The 27,812-nt window shown below is 40.0% G+C and overlaps 1 protein-coding gene across 2 annotated transcripts in view; it reads left to right on the top strand.

Annotated features, from left to right (window-relative positions):
• The window catches only part of LOC117822598 (lysophosphatidylcholine acyltransferase 1), a 40,128-nt gene extending 14,777 nt beyond the window's left edge, over positions 1-25,351 (top strand). For both annotated transcript variants that reach the window (XM_034697421.1, XM_034697422.1), the window contains 11 exons: positions 5,856-5,968; positions 7,984-8,044; positions 8,422-8,480; positions 15,898-15,932; positions 16,546-16,600; positions 17,328-17,410; positions 17,973-18,098; positions 20,067-20,220; positions 20,532-20,630; positions 21,010-21,151; positions 21,343-25,351. In XM_034697421.1, the coding sequence (XP_034553312.1) occupies positions 5,856-5,968; positions 7,984-8,044; positions 8,422-8,480; positions 15,898-15,932; positions 16,546-16,600; positions 17,328-17,410; positions 17,973-18,098; positions 20,067-20,220; positions 20,532-20,630; positions 21,010-21,151; positions 21,343-21,572 (1,157 nt within the window). In that variant the 3' untranslated portion in view covers positions 21,573-25,351. The remainder of the gene's footprint in view (positions 1-5,855; positions 5,969-7,983; positions 8,045-8,421; positions 8,481-15,897; positions 15,933-16,545; positions 16,601-17,327; positions 17,411-17,972; positions 18,099-20,066; positions 20,221-20,531; positions 20,631-21,009; positions 21,152-21,342) is intronic.
• The last annotated feature ends 2,461 nt before the right edge of the window (positions 25,352-27,812 follow it).

Raw genomic sequence — 27,812 nt, 5'->3', positions numbered from 1 at the left:
CTAACTGAAGCTATTTCGATGCACCATGCAAGTCCTCACACAGAGGTCATGCCATGCTCTGTTGCAGCCAGTACACACAGTAGTGTAACAGCAGATCCTATTAACTAGCTTTCGACTTTAGTTACCTGTCTAGTTGCCAGTTTAGGGATTTGTCCGTTTGGCCCCAGCTGAGGGATGTACTTTAAAAGGCAGAGGTGTTTTGTTATTTTTGACTCCCTTTCTCCTCCCTCGGCTCCGCCTATTAAGTCATTAACTAGCAACTTTGTTACCTAGTGGATGAGTGTCCATTGCCAAGTCACTGCAGCTTACTTGCTCCTATTTGAAAGGTTTAGACACAATATTTTGGTACATTTGTTAATTGATAAATTTTCCATCTTTGTCAACAGCAAGAAATGAGAGAGATGATGACATTTTAAAGTGTCAGAAGGAGCATAAACAATGTCACACCTTACAGTTTCTCCTCAGTTTAATTGGGTGTATCTGGTCCCCTGCACTGAAAATGTCATACAGTCATCCTCATATGTGTCCAACTATAACTTGTCTGGTGTTGTAGTCCTCACAGTAGGAAGCGGGCATCAATGCCTTACCAGGCAAGTGGTATCCAGAATAAGCATTAAGACCTGATCAGCCACAGTGACGTGTGTAGAGTGTCTCACAGAGTACTAGCTACAGCACTAATCCCTTCCTGTCGGCAGACAGCTCACAGTAGGAATCAATTTCTCCTGTGAAGGAGAGCGGCCTTGTTCTTTTCGTTCTTCACCATGCGCTTCACTCTCTCTCTCCTTAACTTGTTGCAGCTATTTGCTCTGATGGTTTACAGCATGGCGACCAGAAACTTTTCTTTTGCTTTATTTTTTGTGGATTGATCAAGATGGGACACAGAAAAAAGACAGTTCCCCTTCAATTCCTTTCTCTTCAGACCTCTGCAGCATTTAAGATTGGTTAGAAATACTTGATCTAGAGACACCCACTAACTAGTGTTTGGGGTGTGATGGTTGCATCATACATTGCTGATGGCTATTCATAATTAGGCCCTCTATCGTTGTAGCATTGTGATGGAAAAGTTGCAGCCACCCACGCCTGACCATTGTCCTTTTTTCAGGCCAGGCCACATTTAACTTCTATTATCAGCATGAGTCATATGTTCAACTGTGACTCAGCTTTCAGGGCTTTTCTTCGTCATTTGTGTTGTAGAAACATCCGAGTTCCACACAGTATAAGTAAAAGTTGAGCCTCCTGCTCATATTCAGTTCTAAAAGCCCAGCGTACCACACAAGGTGTCTCCTGCTGAGCTGCTGACAGCGCTGCTCACCACTGAGGGGACAGAAGCAGAGTTGGTTGTAAAATTAAGATACCACTGCTTGGTTCCAAAGAGGTTTGGTCGACTTCCCTGTCAGATATCACTGTAGGACAGAGTCTAAAAGAAGAAGACAGACTGTAGCTGCATGGCTCAGTTATCATGTATAGACATCATCCTAGCATTGTGGTAGACTTTGCTCAACCTCACTCAGACTCTTCCCAACATATTGAGCACATAAAGTCTGGTTTATGCTTCTGCATTGACTCTACGCCAAACTACACTGTAGGCAATCGCAGCCCTGGTCCTATGAAAAAGCCTCACTTGCATCTCCTCAAAAATATGTGTATAACACAAGCCCTGTGATTGGTTCGCTGGACGGCATCATATTTCCTCATTTTATAACATTTCAGTAATTGCAGCATATGACCTCCGACATCTCCTCTCTTTTCTTCTTTGTAGTAATTGCTGTATGCGCAACGGCAAAATTTATCAGCTCCAACTTAACATACAGTAATACCCTTGGAGCTGCCATAGTCCCCTGTGCACAAACAAGCAGAAATTATATTCGAATAATCATCAAATAGATGCCAATGATAGTATTTTGTCTTGAAATGCCCATCCCTGTATGTAGTGCTCATGACGTCGTCAGCCACTACGGCAAAGAGTCAATGCAGAAGTAGAGACTTCTGCGTAGGCTAGGCCGTAGAGTTGATGCAGAAGTATCTACCGGGCTGAAGAGATAATGTATCGTAAATGGGTTGTTGTACCCTGACACCGCTGTAGCCCATGTTTTGTTTTGATAAGAGTTCACTTCATGCATCAGTTTTTATGTCTTTAACCTCTCATGACTTCCCTCTGCAATGTCAAATTAACCAGACTTTTCTGCAAATTGATATGATTGCAGTTTGTCCTCCGAAGCCTGTAACCAATCAAAATCAAGCACTTAACACAGTGGTAGAAAAAAATGCATATAACATTTAACTTAGTCCTCCTGTCACAGTAAACAAATTCAGTGTTGCTCTTGTTAGTCCCCGGCTGATGTCGACAGGGTTTTCTCTTAGCTGTCACAGGTAGAATTAACAGACCTTGTATTGCTGGTCTTGGAAAAAAACATTGAAGAAGTTGTCGACCGGTTAGTGAACTATTGAGTGTTTGTGGTCGCACTCAGATATACAAATCAGGGTGTTGCTTTCGTGTTTTGTTTTGAAATGTCTGGTCATGGGTTTTTTGAGGCAAAGATAAAAACACTGAAAAGGGTGTCACTGAACTACTTTACAGTGCCAGATATATATAATATACTCAATATATTAAGGCTTAGTCCGTGTGAGATGTGTTAAATAAGTATATCATGTCCATCAATTACAAGCTGTAACAAAAATTTAAGCCGTCAGTATGAAATTCTCTTTGGAGTTTCACTTCTCACCCTCTCTTCTAATGCCCCTCTCACTGCAGACGACACACTCCACCGACTATTCAGTAAACACTCCTGCCTGTATGCATGTTATTGTATCAGAAGAGGAAGAAAGAGGGCAACGAGAGAGCCCAGGCAAGTTTATGAGGGCTTAGAAGGGCTGGCCATGACCTGCAGCAACATGTTGGCTTTTGTTTGTAATCCGAACAGAAGAGAGCAGGTTTAAGTTCAAGCGTTCACACCTTACATCCACCATGAGTCTCCGCTCTGGATCAGATCTCACCATCCAAATTCAGATTCACCTTCATGAAACTCAACAAAACATTACATGATGATAAACTGTTTGTCTGACTCAGGGTAAAGGCTGCACTCAAACACACGCTGCAGAGTTGAGTGCGTTATGATATAATATGATAGAACTCTGCTGCATTAAGAAACTCTAATACCTGCTTGTTGTTTAACTCTCCTCCCATGTAGACAATGATCATGTATTATATAGGGATGAGCATTTCAAGCCAAAATACTATTCCATAATCATTGTCATCTATTCAACGATTATTCGAACAATCACCCTCCCACACACACACACACACACACACACACGCACACGCACACGCACACACACACGTCCCATTAACAGCCCGTATGTATGGCAGTCGCGTTAACCAGCAGCAGGACGAGGTGCTTAGTAGCGGGCACTGACAGCGTCTGTCTCGATCTTTATGTCTGTGTTTCTGTGAAGCAGCAGCGTGGCGTGTGTGTTTACATTTGACAGCCATGCTCAGTCTCTGGAAATATGTGTGTAGTAGTGTGAGATTCAGAAACGAAGAAAATGCTGCGACTGTCATGAAGGTTTTCTTCTTCTTTTGCTATTTAATGCAGTTAGCATTCTTCTTCTTCTGTTTGCTAATGTGGTTAGCAAACAGCTTTAAGATGCTCTATAGGCACCGTCTGGTGGGAATACCGTATTACAACCAAGCACCGAGGAAAACGATGAAAAATTGTACTTTTGAAATGAGAAAATATTCAAAGTAATTCTTAGATTTTTACAAAGTGAACGAATATTCGAAAATCATTGCCCATCCCTAGTGTTATATCAGGGTGTGCACTAAAATACAGAGCACATCATGTCAGAGATGAAGCATGAAAAACGGTCAGATCTGAGTTATATCTGCTCGCCACTTCTCATTAACATGAAACACTTAAACAAACTCATTGTTCACATCTGTTGCTTTCATCTTCTTATACTCTTTCCTCCTCAGCGTGGGATCGTCCCCTTTTTAACAATGACTTAAGAAATAATCTTTAAAAATGTTTTTCAAGACACAACAGCAAAATATTAAATAAGTCATTGAAATGTTATTACAAACATGATCTATTAGAAGAAGTGTGCTTTAATTTATATAGTTTTAAAATATCTCAAGGATTCTTGTTGAATGGAGTTTTTCGTTACATATTTATGGGATATTTATGTTTTGGTCAAAAGCTTATGAGTGAAGCTGCAAAAATACGCTCAGTTAGTGTAACTGACAGTTACACTTGAGTGTGATTTTCCCCCTTTGCATGCAAATTAGAAAAAACATCATCATACTGGTAACATACATTAAGTGGTTGGATTTAACATTTATTTCAGAACATTGAAATAAATGTTATTATATACACACTACCAGTAAAAAGTTTGGACACACCTTCTCATTCATTGGTTTGTATTTATTTGAATTATTTTATACATTGCAGATTAATACTGAAGACATCAAAAATATGAAGTAATCTGGTTTTGCCATAATCTGGATTACAACAGTAGTCAAATAGGACTATCAATTGTGTACTAACCCTACCTCTGAACAACACAACTGATGGTCTCAAACACATTAAGAAGGAAAGACATTCTACAAATGAACTCTTGACAAGGCTCATGTTAATTAGAAACCATTCCAGGAGACCACTTCATAAAGCAGACTGTGAAAATACCAAGAGTGTGCAAAGCTGTCATGAAGGAAAAAGGGGGCTACTTTACAGAATCTAAAATATGAAATATCCTGCTTTGTTTAACACTTTAAATAATTCCATATATGTTCTTTCATAGTTTTGATGTCTTCAGTATTAATCTACAGTGTTTCAAATAATTAAAATAAATACAAACCGTTGAATGATAAGGTGTTTCCAAACTTTTGACTAACAGTGTACATATAGTGTTTCACGATTTAGCCTAAAAATGTTAGCCCTAAACTGATGTAAATCATTTTTGATCGTCTCTCAACTAATTTTGGACCAAACAATGAAAGGATGTGTAATAAGTTCATCACACCACCTCTATAGATAGAAAAAGACACAAACGGTCGTGTACAGAGTGCTTTGTGGCGTTCTCTACGTGATGCTGTGCGAAGAGAGGAGGAGAAGACTGTGCTGTGCTTATACTGCTTTCAGACTTTATCTGAGGAACATTTAGTTCTGGTTAGGACATATTAGATAGCTGTAAGCCCTGATGATGTATTTTTCAATTGTTTAATTTTGAGCTACCCTAAACATTTTACATAATACAGCATTTTCCTGTATTTCTGTTGATTCCTGCCTTTCCATACCCCGATTTGTAAAACATTGTATTGAAACTGAAATGTATTTGGCGAGTGGTTTCCTCTCAATATTTTTTTTAAGTATGTGTCTAGATAACAGGCTTTTTATTCAACAGTGCTTACAGTTATATGAATGTTAAATTAACAGAAATGTTTCAATACAACCATTAATCCACTCATCAGAGCCGTGCAAATCTGCAGCCGAGTGAAAGTTCAAATGAGGTGCTTTGATTTGAGGACACCATTAGAGTGGTAGTTGATGTGAAGAGGAGCTTTGGCTGGATGTTCTGAGCTGAAACAGAGCAGTATTTGTGCTTTTCAGACAGTGTTTAAGTTTTATCATTATCTTTATTGCAGGATTATTTATTGTTTGAGGCAGAAGGTCTTTGCTTAATTTACAAGTTAAGTGTAAAGGTCTGGGTAATAGTCCCCCCTGAACCACTAAATGCAGCAGATATAGATCATGCAGTGAAGCTTTAGCCACCTAGCTGTCAAATATTTTTTTTCCTTCCTGCGTTCATTTGCATCTTCTCAACCCATTTTCTGTTTCCTCTTCTTCTTCTGCCTCTAGCTTTGATAAAGTACATCAGGCCCGTGTTTGTATCACGGTCAGACCAGGACTCAAGGAAGAAGACGGTGGAGGAGATCAAACGCAGAGCACACTCTGGAGGGGAATGGCCTCAGGTAAAAGGAATTAATATTTGTTTGCACACTTGTGTATTCAGTTGTGGACACACATTCACAGATCCTTCATGGAAAACCGATCGAGAAAACAGCTGTGGGCTAAAGTACAAACGGCACCAAGTCACATTTTTACAGTCAAGTGTTTACTGACGTTTTCATGAAAACAAGTCAAGGTGAAAACTAACTCAACGCTCCTGAAAATGACAGACCCTGTTTACGTTAAAGTTGAATGGATCCTGGGTGGTCAGATCATGAGTGTAAAGCTTTAAACACAGGTGGAAATGCATCCAAAATCCAGTTAGATTTGATTACTTAGACTCAATCCAGCGCTGTTCTGAGATTCCCACTTTATTTCAGTACACCAATGCGTCCTGTGCTACGATGGATAACGAACTAATCACCATACTCTGGGTCATTTTGACTATATGCATTATGAGAAGGACAATTTGATTGTAATTTTGCTTAATTTAACACCCTTCTTGAAAAAATAGCTTTTGTTTCATCCATTCTGTCCTACCTCGTGTATATGTACAGTGCATGGAATTGTGAACATGTCGCACTGATATTGATTTTCTAAGGCAAAGCATTTTATTTTTCAATACTGGATGATCCCATACATGGTAAAGGGCAGTGGGCGAGACATGTGACCCTGACCAATTCATCATAGATTATTTTAATGCAGCACCAGGACAATTGAGAGAACAGAGGAGCGTATATAATGTGGATCCATCCGTCTGTTTGTCACCATTAACAGAGACTACAGTGTGCATTGTAGTTCATACACAGGGGGAGGTATTATGTCATCATGAAAGGAATCTTTATGTTACACTGTCGTCACTTCAGTCCATATTCATCCGATCTTCATCCCCATGACCGCTCTCTTTCACTTTAACTGTTAGAAGTATGTGTCACGTTTTATCACGCATACATGAGTCAGCGATAAAAATGATGTGCAAGTCTGTTTGTGTAAAGAGTTGGAAAGTTATGTGTTACACAAAGTGCAGGGCGATATTGAAAATTATGTTATCACAATAAAATATTTCATATCAGTCGATCGATAATTATCACGATAAATACCAAATCATTATTTCATTTAAATGTAAAGTCAGATTTTTTTCTCCTGAGTGAAAGTTGAAGAAACCAGACAGTTTGTTAGTTTGTATCTGGATTTAGTTTTCTGATGAACTTCTTGAATCCATCATATCTGACGGTGCTAACAGGAAGCAGGTCTTTAATGTAAAATGAGATTTTTGAGAAGTTTAAGTTTGTAGATTCTTATTTTTCTCAGGTTAAGCTTATTTGCAACTTGATTTAAATTTAAAACAAATACACATACAATTGTATACTGTGTATCAGTTTAGTTGAGTATTGTTTTGATTTGTGCCATCCCCTTTAAGATTACTAAGTTGATGTTTCCCACAGTGCAGTGAATGCATCACGGTTATTCAGTGTTCAGTTGTCCTACGGTCGCGGTGGACATTAAACGTGTCTGAAATGCACAGCAGAAGTTGTCTCTGTGCTCTTCCTTTACCCACATCCTGAAAGTATATTTAATGTATTAAGTTAATAGTTAACGCAGAGTCGACAAAGGGTTAGACTAACGACTCCTTTGAGATGGTAGGTTTTGAGTTTTCTTCAGTGTCGCTGCTGCTCGTTTCAGTTGTGTTTACATTCCGCTCCGAACATCTTTAAGCCCCGCCTACCTCTCACCCTGCCACATGATTGGCTGTTCAATGCAGTCTTCTTCTTCTGTCTAATGTTGGGTAGTAACAAGTGTTTAGGGCTCATTACCCCCCCCCCCCCCCCCCCTTTCCAGTTGTTGGGGGGTGTAATTACAGGTTTATTTATATCAAATTTGTATCGAACATTTGTCATGTGCCCCTTTTTAATTGTAACCAATGGAAAGATACTTTCAAGCTAAATATATATTTGGGGTTTCTTTGTTATATAATTACCGCATGCTGACCTTACTGTTGGGGTATGTGTTTTTATGTGAAACATTCTGTTTCCTGCAGATCATGATTTTTCCAGAGGGAACGTGCACCAATAGATCCTGCCTAATCACCTTTAAGCCAGGTAAAGCCTCTTCCCCCATCGTTTTTATTCTACTTTCCTTTCTTTCTGTTCCTTTGAACTCATGCCGCAAGCTGCTCACTTAAAGCATGCTCTAATGTTTTGTACTAAACTTAGTGGACGTTCTTACTTTTGTATTTAAAAGAAAGAACACATAGAATTAATCTCTCATTTAGCTTGAATTAAGAGGAAGTAGAACAAAAAGTAAAGTCATTCCTACGGTTTGAATTTTGGTGAGCTTTAGTTGTTGTATTGAAGCTTGTTTCCTGTAAGACAAACATCTCTAATAAGTATAAAACAGGGCTTTGTGCACATATTCATAACTGATTATGTTTATGCAGATCTTTTGGAAATAAAACCTGTCTGTTTATCTCCTGCAGGGGCCTTCATCCCTGCTGTACCAGTGCAACCTGTGGTGATACGTTACCCAAATAAACTGGTAAGTTTGTTCATGGATAAAGCAGTAACACAGTGCCTTCGTGTATAAAACTAAAAGGAGCATGGCAGTGACTCCACACTTAACCTTTTATTCTCAGGACAAGATCATTCTTCTTACCTTCTGTAGTCTGTCACCTCCATTCAGCAACATGGCAGCCTTAACATCAAACTTAAAAGCTGAGATTGAGTATATGTTACATAGAACTTGACTGCAAACTAAATCTGCAGGTTATGCAGAGTATAAACCCAGAAATCAAAATGTGGCACATGTAGGAAACTTAATTACCTTCTGTTTTTAATTTGCATCATTCTGTTTAAGTTCTGGGGGCATTTGTTTGTGTCTGTTATCCTATGCATGCCCTGTAGCCTGCTTGGCAACCTGCCAGAGTCTCACTCTGTAGGTAGGTAAACATATAGCAGACCGCCTGACGGGATGAGATATTGCAGATATATATGGTGCCCGTGAAGAAGAAAATGTTCCGGGTTATACAGAAACATTTGACATGCTCAGCAGAATCCCAGACGGTACTGTGTAATCTGCCTTCAGTCTGTACTCGTGGTCACATTGTGTCATTTTTTAAGGTATGGGGAAGAAGGTAATGCTCCATCCAGGACTTGTTTATTCAGTGTTGTAAGCTACTGCAACAATAGCTGAATAGGCGAGTGAATAGTTGACTACCCTGATAGTTTTAGGGGACAAGATACTGTTTAAATATTGGGATAACGTCACACATATTTAGTCTCTCGCCTGAAGGGAGTCATATTATTGCGCCTCACATGACAATGACTTAAGTTCTTGTGCAACAAACAGGAAAACCTTGAATGCTGTCTGAGATGTGAGGTATAAATATGATGGATATGAGGTTTAAATTGAAAATAGTGCATTATGTAAATCCCTCTATAAATTGCTGTATGGATCTTCAGCACTCCACAGATATTATTTGTGCCTGTAGTCTGCTTAAAAGCTTTGGTAACCACATGAGAACAGTAATATTGCTGTGAGCACAAGGGACTCCTGTAGAAACAAATGCATGAGTGAGTGCATTATTTATGAATCTATAATTTGCATTTGTTATGTAATTTATGAATCACATTTGCCTCCTATTGTGCCTCATAACAACCCATTGCCATAATTATTTAAACGTCAAGCTTTAATTGAGACAGTATGACCTGTTGAAAGATTCAGACAGTTTGTGCTGACCACTGAAGTAGTTTTAGAGCAGCTATGAGAAGAATCCAGTGAAGTGTGCAGAGAAACTTTGTGATGGCCTGACTGGGAATCTGGGTAATGGTGGTATGATTCAGAAGGCAAGTCCAAGGCTCTGCTCAGGCTTGTTGTTCTGTGGCAAACCAATGTTAACCGAGGACACTGTAAAAAACAAACAAAAAAAACCCAGATCATTTGAGTTTTTTTAGTAAACCTGTGCTGGTTTCTATCGTTAAGGTGTTGCAATATTTGAGGTTTGTTAATAACATACAGTGTTTTACCTAAGTGAATGACTCTTGTGTTAAGATTTGCTTTATTATTGACAGTGTTCACTTTCATTGCTGGTATCTGATCCAGGAAATGTTCCTTTAACAGTTTTCTATTAAAATTGAAAAGGTTGATTTTAACCTGTTAAATACAAGTCCTCATATGAAATCTCACAACTGAACCAGGTCTGAGCTGCAAGCCTTAATGCCTAATCTTGAGTACGGTGCAAAACTAGGAATGATCAGTTATCGAAGATTAGTCAGGGTTCCCACGCATCCTGGAAAACCTGGAAAACAGTTGACCAGTTTTCCAGTACTGGAAAACACCTGGAAAATGGGAGAAAAAGTAAAATGTCCTGGAAAATCACATATAGTCCTAGAAAATTATTCCAACATGGCTGCGTTTGACCTGACCCGATTAACAAAACACATCCCCATTCATTGAAAGTTGAGTGCATGCTGTGCTGGAAAAGACAGCGACACTGTGCAACTTTTTTCACATCTTTTCTCCTTCACTTCATAATCATGCATTCAAAGAAAACAGGGGTATATTGTCTAGTTTTATGGTACATTAACTTTGTAGAGTGCCTTTGGATTCAAAGAGTCTTATATTTAAGTTATAGTGTGACCAGTGGAGTCGGGCAGAGAGTTTGGGGGTCTGTGCCTCACAACTTTCTCTGCAGGCTGAGAGCTCAATTACCGTACTCTAGCTTAGTTGTTCTCACAGTGGGGTCCGCGAACCATAGCGTGGGGGTCCGTGAAATAATTTGAACAAATTTCTAATAAATTATAAAATTGTGCTGTGTCATTACAAAACAGCATATACACCATTGTTATGATACCATTTGGTGGCTCGATGGGATATGTGAGTCTTGCTGCTGTTTAAGATCAATTCCTTGAAAAGTATAAATGCTGTCATGTTGAGTCCACAAGGAATGAAATGACCCTCTGTTTTAAAGTATACAAGTGGTATTTACTTGATTCAAATTGAAGTGTTATCTGTTTATCACTATGGTACAGGTCTGAAGTATTTACATTGATAAGTTTAACTATACAAATAGTTCCAAGGGCAACTAAGAGTGCAAATGGTAGTAAGCGTGTGCTTTAGTGATGGGAAGTTCGTCTCTCTTCAGAGAGCCGGCTCTTTTGACTCGGCTCCCAAAGAAGAGCCGGCTCTTTCGACTCCCGAACGGCTCTTAATTTTGGATCTTTTGTAGCCGTATATTTTTCCTTAACTTTGCAAAAACTAATGGTTTGTGTTGAAAACCCCTTTTACGTACAGTGTTTTTATGAGAAGATTTATAATTGACCAATTTTGCGTATTTATTCTTTTACAAAACCATTCTCACCCTGATCCTAGGGTTAGGATTATGATTAGGGTTAGGGTTGTGATTAGGGTTAGGGTCAGGGTTGTGATTAGGGTTGGGATTAGGGTTGTGATTAGGGTTAGGGTCAGGGTTGTGATTAGGGTTGGGATTAGGGTTAGGGTTAGGGATAGGATTGTGATTAGGGTTAGAGTTGTGATTAGGGTTAGGGTTAGGGTTGTGATAGGGTTAGGGTTGTGATTAGGGTTAGGGTAAGGGATATGATTAGGGTAAGGGTTGTGATTTAGGGTTAGGGCTGTGATTAGGGTAAAGGTTAGGGTAAGGGATATGATTAGGGTTAGGATTGTGATTAGGGTTGGGGTTAGGGTTAGGGTTGTGATTAGGGTTGTGATTAGGGTTAGGGTTGTGATTAGGGTTAGGGTTGTGATTAGGGTTAGGGTTATGATTAGGGTTAGGGTTGTGATAGGGTTAGGGTTATGATTAGGGTTAGGGTTGTGATAGGGTTAGGGTTATGATTAGGGTTAGGCTAAGGGATATGATTAGGTTTAGGGTTAGGATTGTGATTAGGGTTGGGGTTAGGGTTTGGATTAGGGTTAGGGTAAGGGTTGTGATTAGGGTTAGGGTTGTGATTAGGGTTAGGGTTATGATTAGGGTTAGGGTTGTGATTAGGGTTAGGGTTGTGATTAGGGTTAGGGTTGTGATTAGGGTTAGGGTAAGGGTTAGGGTTGTGATTAGGGTTAGGGTTGTGATTAGGGTAAGGGTTAGGGTTGTGATTAGGGTTAGGATTGTGATTAGGGTTGGGGTTAGGGTTAGGGTTGTGATTAGGGTTGGGATTAGGGTTAGGGTTGTGATTAGAGTTAGGGTTGCGATTAGGGTTAGGGTTATGATTAGGGTAAGGGTTGTGATAGGGTCAGGGTTATGGTTAGGGTTAGGATTGTGATTAGGGTTGGGGTTGTGGTTAGGGTTAGGATTGTGTTTGGGGTTGGGGTTAGGGTTAGGGTTGTGATTAGGGTTGGGATTAGGGTTGTGACTAGGGTTAGGGTTGTGATTAGGGTTAGGGTTATGATTAGGGTTAGGGTTGGGATTAGGGTTAGGGTTGTGATTAGGGTTAGGGTTGGGATTAGGGTTAGGGTTATGATTAGGGTTAGGGTTGTGATAGGGTTAGGGTAAGGGATATGATTAGGGTTAGGGTTGTGATAGGGTTAGGGTAAGGGATATGATTAGGGTTAGGGTTGTGATAGGGTTAGGGTAAGGGATATGATTAGGGTTAGGGTTGTGATTAGGGTTAGGGTTGTGATTAGGGTTAGGGTTGTGATTAGGGTTAGGGTTGTGATAGGGTTAGGGTTATGATTAGGGTTAGGGTTGGGATTAGGGTTAGGGTTGTGATTAGGGTTAGGGTTGTGATTAGGGTTAGGGTTATGATTAGGGTTAGGGTTGTGATAGGGTTAGGGTAAGGGATATGATTAGGGTTAGGGTTGTGATTAGGGTTAGGGTTGTGATTAGGGTTTGGGTTGTGATTAGGGTTAGGGTTGTGATTAGGGTTAGGGTTATGATTAGGGTTAGGGTTGTGATTAGGGTTAGGGTTGTGGTTAGGGTTGTGATTAGGGTTAGGGTTATGATTAGGGTTAGGGTAAGGGATATGATTAGGGTTAGGGTTAGGATTGTGATTAGGGTTGGGGTTAGGGTTAGGGTTGTGATAAGGGTTAGGGTTGTGATTAGGGTTAGGGTTGTGATTAGGGTTAGGGTCAGGGTTAGGATGTGATTAGGGTTACGGTTATGATTAGGGTTAGGGTTAGAACCAAAACTCAAGCAAACAGAACCAGAACCAAACTCAAGCAAACAGAACCAGGAACAACTCAAGTAAACAGAACCAGAACCAAACTCATGCAAACCGAACCAGAACCAAACTCAAGCAAACAGAAGCAGAAAAAAACTAAGCAAACCAAAACCAGAACCGAACCAGAACCAAACCAGAACCAGAACCAGAACCGAACCAGAAACGGAACCGAACCGAACCGAACCATACCTGAACAAAACCAGAACAGAAAATAACCAGACCCGTTCCAGACCCATTCCAGACCCGAACCAGAACCAAACCAGAACTTAACCAGAACCAAACCAGAAACAGAACAGAACCGGAACCGAACCGGAACCAAACCAGATTCATACCTGAACCCTACCAGAACCGAACCAGAATTGTAACAGAACCAGAACCGAAACGAACCAGAACCAGAACCGAACTCAAGCAAACAGAACCAGAACTGAACTCAAGCAACCAGAACCGGAACCGAACCGAACCAGAACCATACCTGAACAGAACCAGAACAAAACCAGAACAGAAACGTACCAGACCCGTTCCAGACCCGAACCAGACCCGAAGCAGAACCAAACCAGAACTTTACCAGAACCAAACCAGAACCAAACCAGAAACAGAACAGAAACAGAACAGAAACAGAACCGAACCAGAACAGAACCGAACCGGAACCGAACCAGATTCATACCTGAACCCTACCAGAACCGAACCAGAATTGTAACAGAACCAGAACCGAAACGAACCAGAACCAGAACTGAACTCAAGCAAACAGAACCAGAACTGAACTCAAGCAACCAGAACCGGAACCGAACCGAACCAGAACCATACCTGAACAGAACCAGAACAAAACCAGAACAGAAACGTACCAGACCCGTTCCAGACCCGAACTAGACCCGAACTAGACCCGAAGCAGAACCAAACCAGAACTTTACCAGAACCAAACCAGAACCAAACCAGAACCAAACCAGAAACAGAACAGAAACAGAACCGAACCAGAACAGAACCGGAACCGAACCGGAACCGAACCAGATTCATACCTGAACCCTACCAGAACCGAACCAGAATTGTAACAGAACCAGAACCGAAACGAACCAGAACCAGAACCGAACTCAAGCAAACAGAACCAGAACTGAACTCAAGCAACCAGAACCAGAACCAAACTCAAGCAAACAGAACCAGGACCAACTCAAGTAAACAGAAACAGAACCAAACTCAAGCAAACAGAAGCAGAAAAAAACCAAGCAAACCGAAACCAGAACCGAACCAGAACCAAAACAGAACCAAACCAGGACTGTACCAAAACCAGAAATGGAACCGAACCGAACCAGAACCATACCTGAACAGAACCAGAACCAAACCAGAAACGTACCAGACCCGTTCCAGACCCGAACCAGACCCGAAGCAGAACCCAACCAGAACTTTACCAGAACTTTACCAGAACCAAACCAGAAACAGAACCAAACCGGAACCGAACCAGATTCATACCTGAACCGTACCAGAACCGAACCAGAATTGTAACAGAACCAGAACAGAACCGAAACGAACCAGAACTGAACTCAAGCAACCAGAACCAGAACCAAACTCAAGCAAACAGAACCAGAACCAAACTCAAGCAAACAGAACCAGGACCAACTCAGGTAAACAGAAACAGAACCAAACTCGAGCAAACAGAACCAGAACCAAACTCATGCAAACATTATTAATGTCCTCAGGTTGGCATTGAGAAAAATCAGATGCCTCAGCTTGGATTGGCTGATCCGATTTCTCCTCTCAGTGAGTATTTGCCCGGTCTTCAAGAAGACTCTCTCTGAAGGAACAGATGGAGCCAGGATACACAGCCTCCCCTCCATCACCTGTATCCTATATCCTCACATGTGATTGGCCGCATGGCCGCCATGCTGACCAATCAAAACAAAGTTCTGCTGTGAGCAGGCTGGGGCTGAGCACTGTGAGAGCTAAGCAGCGAAAGGAAAAAACTGGGAGCTGGCTCTCTCTTGATGCGAGCCGGCTCTTCTGATTCACTATAAAGCGTCGGCTCTCAGAGCCGCAGCTTTTGATCATGACACATCACTAATGTGCTTAATCTGTGTTACAATTATGAGGGGGCCATGGACAATTTTCTCACCTGTAAGGGGTCCCTGGCTCCAAAAAGTTTCAGAACCCCTGCTCTAGCTAGTAGGAGTGCAAACTCCCGATAGTGAAAACAAACGGAACAAAAAGAGCGACACAGCTGCACAGAAACTCCACGTTGTAGAGCCATTTTTGTCATTCAGTTCTGTTTAGGTCATTAATGCACTGATCTTCTGATCATTATTGATTCCTTTGCAGGCTCTTTTGTTTTTTTCTTAGCTCATTTTATATTTTTTGAGAAAAGAGAAAGCTGAGATGTTGCCCATCATTGTTACTTGGTTGCACTAATAAAGGGAAGGGCTGTACATCTGTGGTTACATAATTCTATTATCAATTTGCAATAATTTTTTAAGTATGTAAGAGATGATTTCATTGATAGCCATAGACTACATGTCTTTCAATGTAGACTTCCACTGAGAGGAACATATTAGACTATTTAGGAACTAAATTAGGATCTAAATTCAGACTGTCATACCAGCTTGATCATCAATGAAAATGTCCTGGAAAATGATCTCTGGAAAAGAATGGGAACCCTGTTAGTATCTGAGCCAATGCTGTTTAGAGCTACTGAATGTTAAAGTCGAGAGAGCAACCTTGCTACTGAAAATGAAATGGTGAAACAGAAATAAGATGACCCAACTGTCTGTCTAACACTTTTGCTTCATGTACTTTTACAGGACTCAATAACGTGGACATGGCAAGGGCCTGGAGCGTAAGTGCACATCTGTTTTTGTTTGTTGTTTTTTTCAGTTTGTCAGGAGAAATAATATAACAACTATGTCAAAATGTTTGTGAACAATGTAATTAGTATAAGTAATTGTGATAAACTGTCCAATCCTTAAACATTGAGGTTCCCTTCATTGACTTGCATTACTTACTAAATGACGTGATGATTCCTGAATCACTCTGTATATCTGGAATTCTGAAAACATGTCATTGATTACATTTTACAGCTTAAAACTGAGGCTCATGTTTTGGAAATGAACGTTTTAGCCTGTACCAGAATCTCAACAATGAGATCTCAAATAGACTGGAAGCAGATTAGTAATGGCTCCAGGAGAAAGGCTGCCCTTGTTATCTGTCTCTGTGGTGTCCTCAGAATACTCTGTCCTGTTTAGATTCAGCTTCATCATCAGGATTTCTCTCTGTCATCCAACTACAACTTAACAGAACTACATGTTATTTGGCTGAATCTTAAACATATACCCGGAGTCTAAAGCTGTACTTGCTGATGATCGTGATTCTCTGAATTAGTGTCAAAGGACTTAACCTGTTGAGACAGAACCCAATCAAACTTTTTTTTTAATATTGTTTGTTTTTTCCAGGTTTGAAATCTTGTGGCTGACACTCTGCCAGTTGCACAATGAGTTTGTGATCGAGGTAAGGAAAACATCATCCATCCAAGGGGGGGACAAAACATCAACACAGCAGTATAACATTCATATGACTTAGGGGATACTTAAATTATATCACCGACACCAAATAATAAGATTTAATTTAAGAGTAAGAGTGCTCCAAATACTGTTCCCTTTCTATTTGACTCTACTTCATGACTCCTCGTGGTGGTCTCATGGTAGTGCCATTAACATTAATCCTTCCCCTTTTAGAGGCATTTTGTATTCTTCTTGTACATAACAGAATCCCTTTATTGTGATATGACTGTGGGCAGTGTATCAGGTGTCGTTAGTTACCCTATGATCCTCCCCCTGATCTCTCCATTCTGCATGTTTTCACAAGACTCTGGTCCTCCCCCTGATCTCTCCATTCTGCATGTTTTCACAAGACTCTGGATCATGCCCTCTTTGATCATTAGGATCACTGTCATGAAGTAAAACTGATTAAATATATGCTATTTGAAAAGATGCTCTTGTTAGTTGTATTTTTTGAAGAAGTTTGCCCCTCAGGCAGAGTGTATTTGAATTATACAGACTTATAATGTTCTCCGTTTTGTGTTTTTAAAAATTAAACCTAAGCTGATTGTATGCAAGAGAAAGGAAAGTTGTCCCAAGTATATTAGTTTTTCTGTATAATAAGTGGTCGTACAAAAAAAAAGAAAGAAATGTGATGTCTGAGATTCGGCTAACAAATCATCTTTGGCTCTCTGCAGTTCCTCCCAATCTACACACCCTCAGAGGAGGAGAAAAAGAACCCAGCTCTCTTTGCCATCAATGTGAGGCGTGTCATGGCAAAGTACGTTCAAATATATTGTTCCTGTGTTGCATGATACATTATTTATGTTTTTATTCATGGATATAAAACAAAAGCTACACACTATAGTTTTGTCAGTCTGCTGTAAAACATTTCATACCAGACAGTAGTAATTCAATACTTCTTTTATACTCATTGCCTTTTAGTGGCACCAGTTTTCAGATTAAACTTGTATCGATGCTTCTCTTTCGGTGTCCTTTCAATGAGTAATCATCCTGTGCAAGATCACTAGTGTCACCCTGCTTTGAATAGACACCTGAACCGTTACTCAAAGTCTGTCTCTTCCAACTTTGTTCCCCTTTTGAAGTCTTGTAATAAGTGCTCAGGTTAAACAGACCATACTTACCATCTGTTTGCCCAGACACTCCCACACTCTGCACTTCACCACTGGAGGTGTAGTTGGAAAACCTCTGCAGACAAACAAGAAAACACGTCTTTATCCAAGTAGCCATATCCACAACTGCACTGTCCTTTATAAGCCGTAGGCAGGTATCGATTTGCACATACTGATCTCTCGTCATTGTCTCCTCTGTTCTATGTTCAGAGCCCTGGGGATACCCATCACAGACTATTCATTTGAAGACTGCCAGCTGGCTATGGCAGAAGGCCAGCTCAGACTGCCAGTCGACACCTGTCTACTGGAGTATGCCAAGCTCGTCAGGAGACTGGGGTGAGTCACTTAAACCTTCCAGTGCACTGCTACCATTGAAGAGAAGCGAGGAAAAAGAGGGGCCTTGAAGGGCAAGACAGGCGGCAAAATGCTTAGAAAGCACCGCAGGGACCCGGATTCAATGTCTGGCTGTGGGACCCTCAGTGTGCATTCCAGCAAACGCAACTGGTCGTGTGCACAGGTGGGGAGGCAGTTGGAGCTTGTGTCCTTGTCACTGTGTCAGTGACTCCCACTGGTTGGTCAGGTGCCTGCAGAGGAGGGAATCTGTGGGGGAGGATAGTGTGATCTACACACATGGTACAGTTTTTCGGTGAAACCCCTCTCTGGCAGGTGAAAAGGAGAGTCTGGCAGCACCGTGTGTATTGGAAGAGATGCAGGACTAGCTGCTCCCTCCATAATCCAATGGTTGGGGATGTTAGGGACAACAGCCAGTGGGTGGGAAAGGGGAAAATGTGAAATGGATAAGAAAATGCTAATTATAGTTCTGTATCATGTTGCCTGTGAACAACAGCTTTGAGTTGTCAGATGAGTTGATACTGTTGGACTCCATCCTAATTCTTAAAAAGTAGGGATGCACCGAAATATAAATTCTTGGCCAAAACCGAAAAATTTGGAAATTAAGGCCGAAAACCGAAACACCGAAATAAATTATTATGCCAATTATTAGTAGGGAGACTAGGGACAGTTGTAACATTTTACTCCTTGGATTTGAGATTAAGCTATGCTTTTTCTGTTTGTGTTGCACAGGCATTTTCTAGGCCATTTATTAGCAGACACTTGATAGCAGTTTGAACACACTGGGTTAAAAGAGCTCAAAGTTATAGACAGAAATTTCAAAAATGTTACAACTGTCCCCAGTAATGATCTTTATAACGCAGATCAAGTACTGTCGCGATGAAGTGCAGAGGATCCGAATAGATCTCAGTGAAACGTGTGCTGACAGACTCTAAGAGTGTACTTTTCATGTTTTCACTATGTGGTCCGTCTCAACCTCTTTGCTTAGAAGACGCTTTAGTGCTGCAATTAAAGGAATAACAAGCAGACATGTTGGCCCTTATGATCCAGACAAGTACGTACTGGCCGCGGTTTTTGCTTGCATCATCACAACATTCTGTTTCGGCCAAATATTTGGTGAATCCCTATTAAAAAGTCAAATGTCCGTGTTCTGGTATTTTTAGCAGTTCACAAAATGTCACAGTTGTCTTTAAAGCAAGGTTTTTAACTCTGTTGCAAGAACCATGAATTCAGCCTCTGTGGAGGATCTACAGCTTCTCAGTTTCTAACCTCATTATCCATGCACTGATCTATGTGGGCGGGGTGCTATGATCATGAGGCTTTGCTCTGATTCGCTGTCTAGAGGGAAGGATGCAGACTGTTGCAGGGACCTATGCAGAGCAGAAAAGTTTGTTGAAAACTCTGCCCACTGACCTTTATTTGTGCTTGATTGAGGGGAAGTGGTTAGCATACACAGACAAATTAGCACCAAGTGTAGCGGGCATGTGGATTTAGAAGAAAACGAAGCCACTGTTTTCTTTGATCCTCTCGTGCTCGGAGAGAATATACACTTGTGTTGATTTTTGCAACCAACAACAGAGCAGTCAGTCTGTGTTGCTCTAACCTTGACTTTGCAACATGAAGCAAAACCACAACAGTGTATCCCTCTGCTCATCACTCACCTCGTAGAAGTGATGTGTCTTCAGTAAAGTTGGCTACAGAAGCAAAGCAGAGGCTGTTTTTGCTTCCCCATTCTCAAAGCTGTAGGATGATGTTTATAAACTGTATAGGAAAGGAACATGTTTTTAAGTATATGGGACCTTTAACACAAAAAAAACTGTCTCTGCCTGAGTGAGCATAATTCTTTGTTCTCTTGTATTCATTTTTCTCTTTGTCTGTGGCTTTTTCTACATTTCCTGCTTGACACTTTGGCCAAGTTATTTACTAACAAAGTCTTTTGCTCTGCTATCCCAGGCTGAAACCCAAGAACACTGAAAAAGTCCTGCAGGAGTACGGGAACAGAGCCAGGAAGTTAGAAGGACAGAAGCTGGGCTTGGATGACTTTGCCCAGTTCCTCGACCTGCCAGTTTCAGACATGCTGCGAGACTTGTTTGCTCTTTTTGACGAGGTAAAGACTGAGGGCAGTTTTCAAGAAATGAAATGCCAGTAGTTAACAGTGATTCCAGTGTTCAAGTTGTTTTTATAAAAGCAGAGTTAAATACTGGATGCTTTTATGAAACTTATCATAGAACCATGTTTCTACTTCAGGATAACTATTTCAGTGTGGCACCAAAGGGGGCAATTAAGGTTTTAATACATCAGTATCCATGCCCTTGACAAAAATCACCCACAACTTCTCCTTTAAGATATCTAAATAAGCAGTGACACATCTTTTGTCTGTAGCTCTCCTAACATGTTGTTTTCTGTGTTCTTTTCCAGCATGAAGATAACTGCATGGATATCAGAGAATATGTAATAGCCTTATCTGTCGTATGCAGACCTGCCAAAACTCTGGAAACCATGAAACTGGCCTTCAAGGTGCGTCCTGTCAGGCTTGATGCTTATCACCATGCAGAATAGAAATGTTTGCTATGTCGTAATACCACTTAATACAGGTTGACTCATGTTATGCAGCTGCAAATATTAGTATCATTTAAAGATGATTCCACATGGCCATGCTCAGATCCTCTCTTCATATCATCAGATTTAATTAGTTAAATCATAATTCCTAAAACTGACTTTTAGACTCCAGTGAGTGTATATTATTGTTTATATCATTGTCAGTTCATTTGGAAAAACACCAATGTGAAGTTCAGGTTAACTGGCTCCTCATCTGACGGCCCAGTCAGAGCAGCATCCCTAAAGGCAAACTCAAAGAGATGACCATCTGCATTTCTTCCTCTTGTTCCTTCTCCAGATGTTTGAGGCAGAGGAGGATGGTGCCATCACAGAGTTAGAGTTGGCAGTTATCCTGAAGACAGCTTTAGGTGTTACACGCCTCAGTGTGTCACGTCTGTTTACTGCCATCGATGCAGAAGACACAGGGAAGATCACCTTTGGTAAGATGCTGGATAAAATAAACCCTTACTAGTTGAACATTTGAAGAAATAGTTTTGTTTCTTTTCATTCTCACGTGTGAAACATTAGATGGAAAAACAAGGCAACTTCAGTTTCCAGTGCAGCCCTTGTCTTTCAAAGCCTTAACTCATGTTGCCTTTGTCTCTGGTGCCCTCTTGTGGTCTCTCTACAGATAAGTTCAGGAGTTTTGTGGAGCAGCACCCAGACTTCTCTGAGGACTACCTGTATACAGAAAATGCAGGCCTCCACAGTGGACCCTGCCGCGACCATCACACAAAGCCAAGCCTGTCTCCCGTGAACCTGCAAGGCACTGCCAGCACCAAAATAGCGAACGGTATCTGCCCCGATTTCAGTCCCAACGATCACCGCACAAAAGATGGACTTCACAAGAAACACAACTGAGAGGGAGTAAAAAGTGTAGAGGCAGAAACTAACACCTCTCCTGGTGAGAGGGTGCTGAGTGGGTAGGTAGTTACTTGTCATTAAGTAAATGGTTGAAACAGTAAGGGACTACATTTCTGTAACTACAAACATGAAGACGTTTACCTGACCCTTTTTTATTCATATTGTTTCCATGAAATTACTGAAGTTATTTTCAGCCTGGTCACAGCTTATTTTAGTAAAAGATCTGTTTTTTTTCTTTAAATAGCAAAGATCATCAAAATGCCAAACAGTGGCTGTTTCAGATACAAAGCTTGAATACTTGAAGGGCAAGCACTTACAACATTTCCTGGGGCAAACATTTCTACTATATTTCCCCCCCAACATAGTGCTGACTGTGCATGTTTTTAACATGAGGGACGCTAGAAAAAACAGCCCTAGATGGTGACGTTTTAGTAAAACTCAGTGTTTAATTATTTTATTTGTAACTTTTATCTATTTCCTCTCTTTAATGGTAGCTGCCTTTTAGCTAAAAGTGCAGAATGCATGGGCTCATGTTATTTTGAGCAGTGTTGGGGATTATTCCTGTTGGAAGGAAGACCTAAGGGTACCAGTGACAATTGTGGCTACTTTTTACACGCCACATTTGAGGTGAACCCGGGTCTCTGTGATGTGATGGTCATAATTGCAATGAGCCTGTTACATACATACATATATACATAAATATAAATATAAACAGTCATATATTTGATTTAGCTCAGGGTTCAGTAACAAAAATGAATAATTAAACTCGTATGATGTCATCATTTTTGATGCTCACTGGGTATCGCGCATGTCTCTGTTCCTCAGTACTTCCTCTCCCCAATCATCCCTCCTCCACATCACTGCATCACTGTCATTCCTTTCAGGTTAGCGAAATCAAGTGTCTTTTTTAATTGTTGAAATCTCACAATGTGGACCAAAAATGCATTTGGTGATTTAATGTCACCTATCATGTTAGTGTTTCCAATCAGTGTAATGACTTCAAGGGGAAGTTCACAATGTGTGACCATTGAAAGCACACTCGGTCGGAAGGCTTTTATTGGTTTGATCGAAAGGCACGGTCACACTGCTTCCCTTTCTGCCTTACACTGATACAGTTTTAATCATTCCTACCTTTTCTGCAGCGCATTATTTATACGTCTTCCGTTCCAGGATGCGTTTAAGGTTTCAAACATCAGACATTAGCCCATTTAGATGTACACAGAATAAACTGTGTGCTGCTTTAATTCATTAACAGTGAACCTTTAAATCCAGTGTCAGTATTTGGGCTTGTCTGCATTTGGAAATCACCATGAGTTTTCCTAACAGTGGTTTAACTGGCACAGCCAAGGTTGTCCAATAATGTGATGAAATTACCTTTAAAAAAAAATTGAAATTGTATCTCCAACAGACAAAAAGCTCAGCTGTACATTAGTTTTAGTAATCTTTAAATTATTGATGACAATACAAAGTGACCTCAGTTGAAACTAGGAAGAAACGTAACATTTTTGCTCAAAGGAATTTAATCTGAAATTCCAATCAACGTTTCAATGAGTTGACCAATCATGTCACATACAAGATGATTTTATCAGACATTTGCCAATGCAGATCTGGTTTTCCTCTTTCTGCCTCAAAAAGCAGACAAAATAATAAACTTGAGATTAAGTTTCCAAATGACAGATATGTGTCATTTTATGTAATAATTGATTATAAAAGGGAATACCTCTCCTGAATGGATGAAATGAAACGCATTCAATTCTGTTAGTAACCAGTTCGCTCTTGGGATCTGTGCTTTCATGGCTGTTTTTTTTCCCCTCTCACACACTCCACCTCTGTCAGTTTTATATATATATATAATTTTTTTTATATTTCTAAGTTCAATGAGTTGGTGAGTCTCACATTCCCACCACATTCATGACCATTCATACTGTATGTGTGTCTGCGTTCTGGCTTTCAGTGAAGCAATATTTCACATCTCTTAAGCCTTCTCAAGACGTACGCTTTTGAAGAATTCTGATATGTATTTTGAATATTCCAAATGCAGGACATTTAGTGAATTTTGATATACGTATATGAATGATTTTTATTTTCACTGCCATGACAAAGATCTGTGATCTTCTCTCCTCAGCAGATTGTATTGATGGTGAAAAATGAGCCACATTTGTTTTCCTTTGTATAATACTGCGATTGTTTTGTGCTGTATTCCTCCTACAAAGTGTAAAGTTTTATTGTTATATTATTACTGTTATCGCTGAGTTGACTGCTTAGAAACAAAATGCAGATTTCTTATGGAAACCGATAGCCTTGAATCTATAGAATTTTTATGCTAAAAAAGAGAATGTATAGACAATCTTGTCACAATCAGAGGCTACTCGAAGCGCTGATCTCTAGTGGACATTTTCTGAAGAAATCCTGGTTTTCAAATGTACACTTTTATCCTGTTAAGACCCTCTCTTTATTGACTTTTTTATGTTTTATGTTGAAGTCATGCAGGTTGACACATGCAGAGTGCAAGTGCTTATGTATGTAGGCCTTGAGGTGAAGTCTGCCACCACATGACGGGCCGCATCACAAAAACACACCAGACTGTACGCACACACAAACTAACATAATGTTGATCTACAATCTTTTAGTATTTCCCCAAATACTTTTTTAAATTATATTTGTGCTTGCACTTTAGATTATTTTCTTTATTTTTCAAAGAGATATCACATTGCTGTTAAGCATTTTAAATTTTTAGACTACAGTGTTGTAGCTCATTTTTATTCATATGAATAGGTTTTCCAATGATATATTTGCTACAAAAGAGCAGTACAGAGGAAATTAGGGAACACACATTTAAGGAAAGCTATCTCTCGCCCCAAATGTCTTTTTTCTAGATGAAGACAGAGTTTGGTTAAGTCAAACCAACTTTGAAGACCTATTTTCTCCTCTGTCTCAGGATTGTGAACATTTTGTACCTTGGAATGACTATAAACTTGTAAGACTTGCCAACAGCATACAGATTGAATGATGTGTTTGCACCCTGGAATGGACAAGTGTTAAATGTACTCCTAAGTGATGTGATCTTATAGTAGGTGGTGATATAACTCACTATGTATGAGGGAAACTATACTCCTTTTTTGTACATTTGTGGGGTATCTGATTTGAATAAAACAAAGGCAAAGATTTGATGAACGCCTGGCCCAGAATGAAACTTAACGAGCCAACAGTCATGCTGTTTGTTTAAAACAGAAATTTCATTTGAAAGTCAGATATTATTTTTCATCAGTAAGCTAAATCTGTATGTTTTATGTATTCAATTGTTACATTCAGAACAATCTCACATTGGGGCCTGTATGAACAATCTGGAACTTTTTGCTTTTTACACTTGTTTCACTTCCCTTTATCCAAAATACCTCCATAGAGGTGAATCTCATTTTTCTACTTCCTATCACTGGGGGAAAATGTAAACCTGCAAGGGATAAACTTGTATATTTATGCTACTGCTGCCTGCTTACCAGTTTGTCTAGCAGTGAGCCTAAGACGAAAGACTTGTGTACTCTGACGAGCGATAGTGTCTTTCTGATGGCTTACTGCACATGGACCAGGAAACTAAACTCTGTTTTCTCTGTAGCTTCACTTCCTGTCTTTTCTATACTCAACAGGTTTATTTTATTAATGCATTTGATGATAAGAGTCATTACTGCAAGCTACTTTGAATTTGTCTGTTCAGGACTGCTATGATATAACTTGTTAATGTGACTCTTGGATTGAATTAAAAAGAAAGTAACACACAATTGTGTCTGTGTCACATGGGTGATTGTGGATGTGTGTGGAATGGGGATAAAGGTAAAGTATGACTGCATGTTCACAGAGATCACATTCTCTCCCTTACCTACATACTTTGTATAAATGTCTCCCTCTTGAGGCAACACAGTGCAGGAGCAGTTTTAAGTATTGTGTGTTATTGCATTATATGTATTATTATCCTGAAGGATTTAATAGTGTAACTAGTATTGACAAGACCATGGCAGCAGGAATCCATGTCATCAATGTTAAAGTGGACAGAAACATCAATACCTTTTGTAATAAGAAGTCTAGTCATGCATTTTAATTGGCAAGTTGAGTTTGCTGTGATTGTTTTTAACAGGGTCTGCATTTGCTCAAATGATTGCGTGTCATTGTCTATAGATCATGTCTCACCTGTGTGGTAAGTTTAGCTTTTTATCTTCTTTAAGACATGACTGAAGGATCCACTGGTGATTATTATGAGCTCCTTGCACATGGGATATGGTTGTATTTTTTTCCCCAACTGTCAAATTTTGCACAATAAGGAGTAAGCTGTTTATTTTAGTAGTCAGAAGTTGAGACACAGTATTGTATCAGACTTGTCAAGACTGGAAAATCTCAAAAAGGATGATTTTCATTAGTTTGTACCAAAAAGGAGACCATATGTACTTACACCAGCATGTCAAAGTTATGTTAAATATTATCTCAACACACGTTAAATTTTCATCATGTGCGTGTCCTTCCAGCGTCACAAGGAGTATCTGGACACATTTAAAGGGCTGCCATTCAATTGGTATAAACTGACTTTACTTTCCGTCATAACCTCGTTATACATTTTGCATCATACCTTCAAATCAAATAATACAGAAAAGGGTGATGTCTGTGTCGATGGTCAAAGTGATACATTACAGCAGGGGTTCCCAAACTTCTCAGCCCGTGACCCCAAAATATAGGTGCCAAAGACTCACGACCCCCACTGTCCCTCAGAGTGATTTAATATGGTTTCATTTAGCTGGTCTGCAGAAAATGACCCTACCTATATAAGCATGTGGCTGTGTTTCCAGTGCTGTTATGAATTAACCTACTGCTACTGATGCTTTTGATAATTAACTGTTCAGTAACTCTAAACTTTGGAGTTATCTGGAAAAAAGAAAGGCAGAAAACTCATTACATTTTCCATTTTCAAGGTTTTATGTGAAAATGAAACCTTGGTATCCAGGAACCTACACTGTAGGCTATACTTTTTGAGCTAATACAAAGACGGGATTTCAATATTAGCTCCTTTTGTTCATTTATCCTGACATTATTGTGAAGTCTTAAAGTACTCATAACACTGCGACTAAGCTTTAAACCTGAACTAAAAGACATCGCAGTTAGCCTCAATTTTGAAGTGTTAACCTTCTGTAAGCTTCTGCTAGGTTGATAATATGCTAATCTTTAATGCTCAATCAATACTTTGTCATTACCTTAGCTTTACACCTGCTAAACATCATGTTATTGTGAAAATGCTGCTATGCTAGCACTAGCACTTCAAAGCTCTGCTGTGTAAAGACTCTAGTTGTAAGCATGACAGGCGATCTCCTGAGGAGAACTTCAGTCATTCAACTCAAATTAAAACCTAACAAGCATTGAGGCTTAACTCATCTCATTCTTCGTGTCACTTGATTAAAATACTTGAGAAGTTTCCGTATTAACTTTACAGACAATATAGTGAATGTTTAAAATGAGTCCTTGCTAATGAAATGTTTTCAACCATTCTCTCTTTTAGAACTTATTATGCATCATTTATTACTAAATGAGAGTGCCCACTGTGTTGCTCAGCAGGTGAAATGGTAGTCTCTGTCTGGGGGGAAAAGTTTTAATTGTCTGGAATCAGTGGTTATGGTCACGACTCAATAGACAAAGAATTTGTCCTCATTCTTCTTTTGTGTTTTTTCTCTTCTTGCAGGAGTTAGCAGACAGCACCCAGACAAAGCAAGACGGTGAAAGGAAAGCTTGTGGCTGTAATCGGATTCTCAAAGTATGTTTTCATAAATACAAGTTTCAAATCATACAGCTAAACAGTAAACAGAATATAACAGAATTTATAAGAAATCAATCCCCCTTATCATCACAGCTGCCAGTTTTCTCTGACGTGAGGCTAAGGGTGATAAGCTTAAAAGCTGTTATGTAATACATAATGTATAAAGTGAAGAAATGGTTCCCCAGATCGAGTCACATTTGGGGAAATCTGACTCAATTTTGGCACTTGGTCCAGATGTCCTGAGTAAGACTGTCTTGGGTTACAGCAAGTAATGTAGCCTTGCTCTTCTGAAGCCAAGTCTTGTGTGGGCCAGGTGTGAGCCCAATGCCATAAGCAGGACCTGGCTTAGGTTACGGCAAGGGTTGTGTATTCCAGATGTGGCCCAAATGTCCTGAGCCACCCCCAAAGCAGCATATTAGAAAGTAATAACCACAAATAAGCAAAAT

This window comes from Notolabrus celidotus, chromosome 12, assembly GCF_009762535.1.
Source record: "Notolabrus celidotus isolate fNotCel1 chromosome 12, fNotCel1.pri, whole genome shotgun sequence".
NCBI lineage: Eukaryota > Metazoa > Chordata > Actinopteri > Labriformes > Labridae > Notolabrus > Notolabrus celidotus.
Note: the sequence above shows the minus strand (reverse complement) of the source record. Positions and strands in the feature narration are given on the sequence as shown.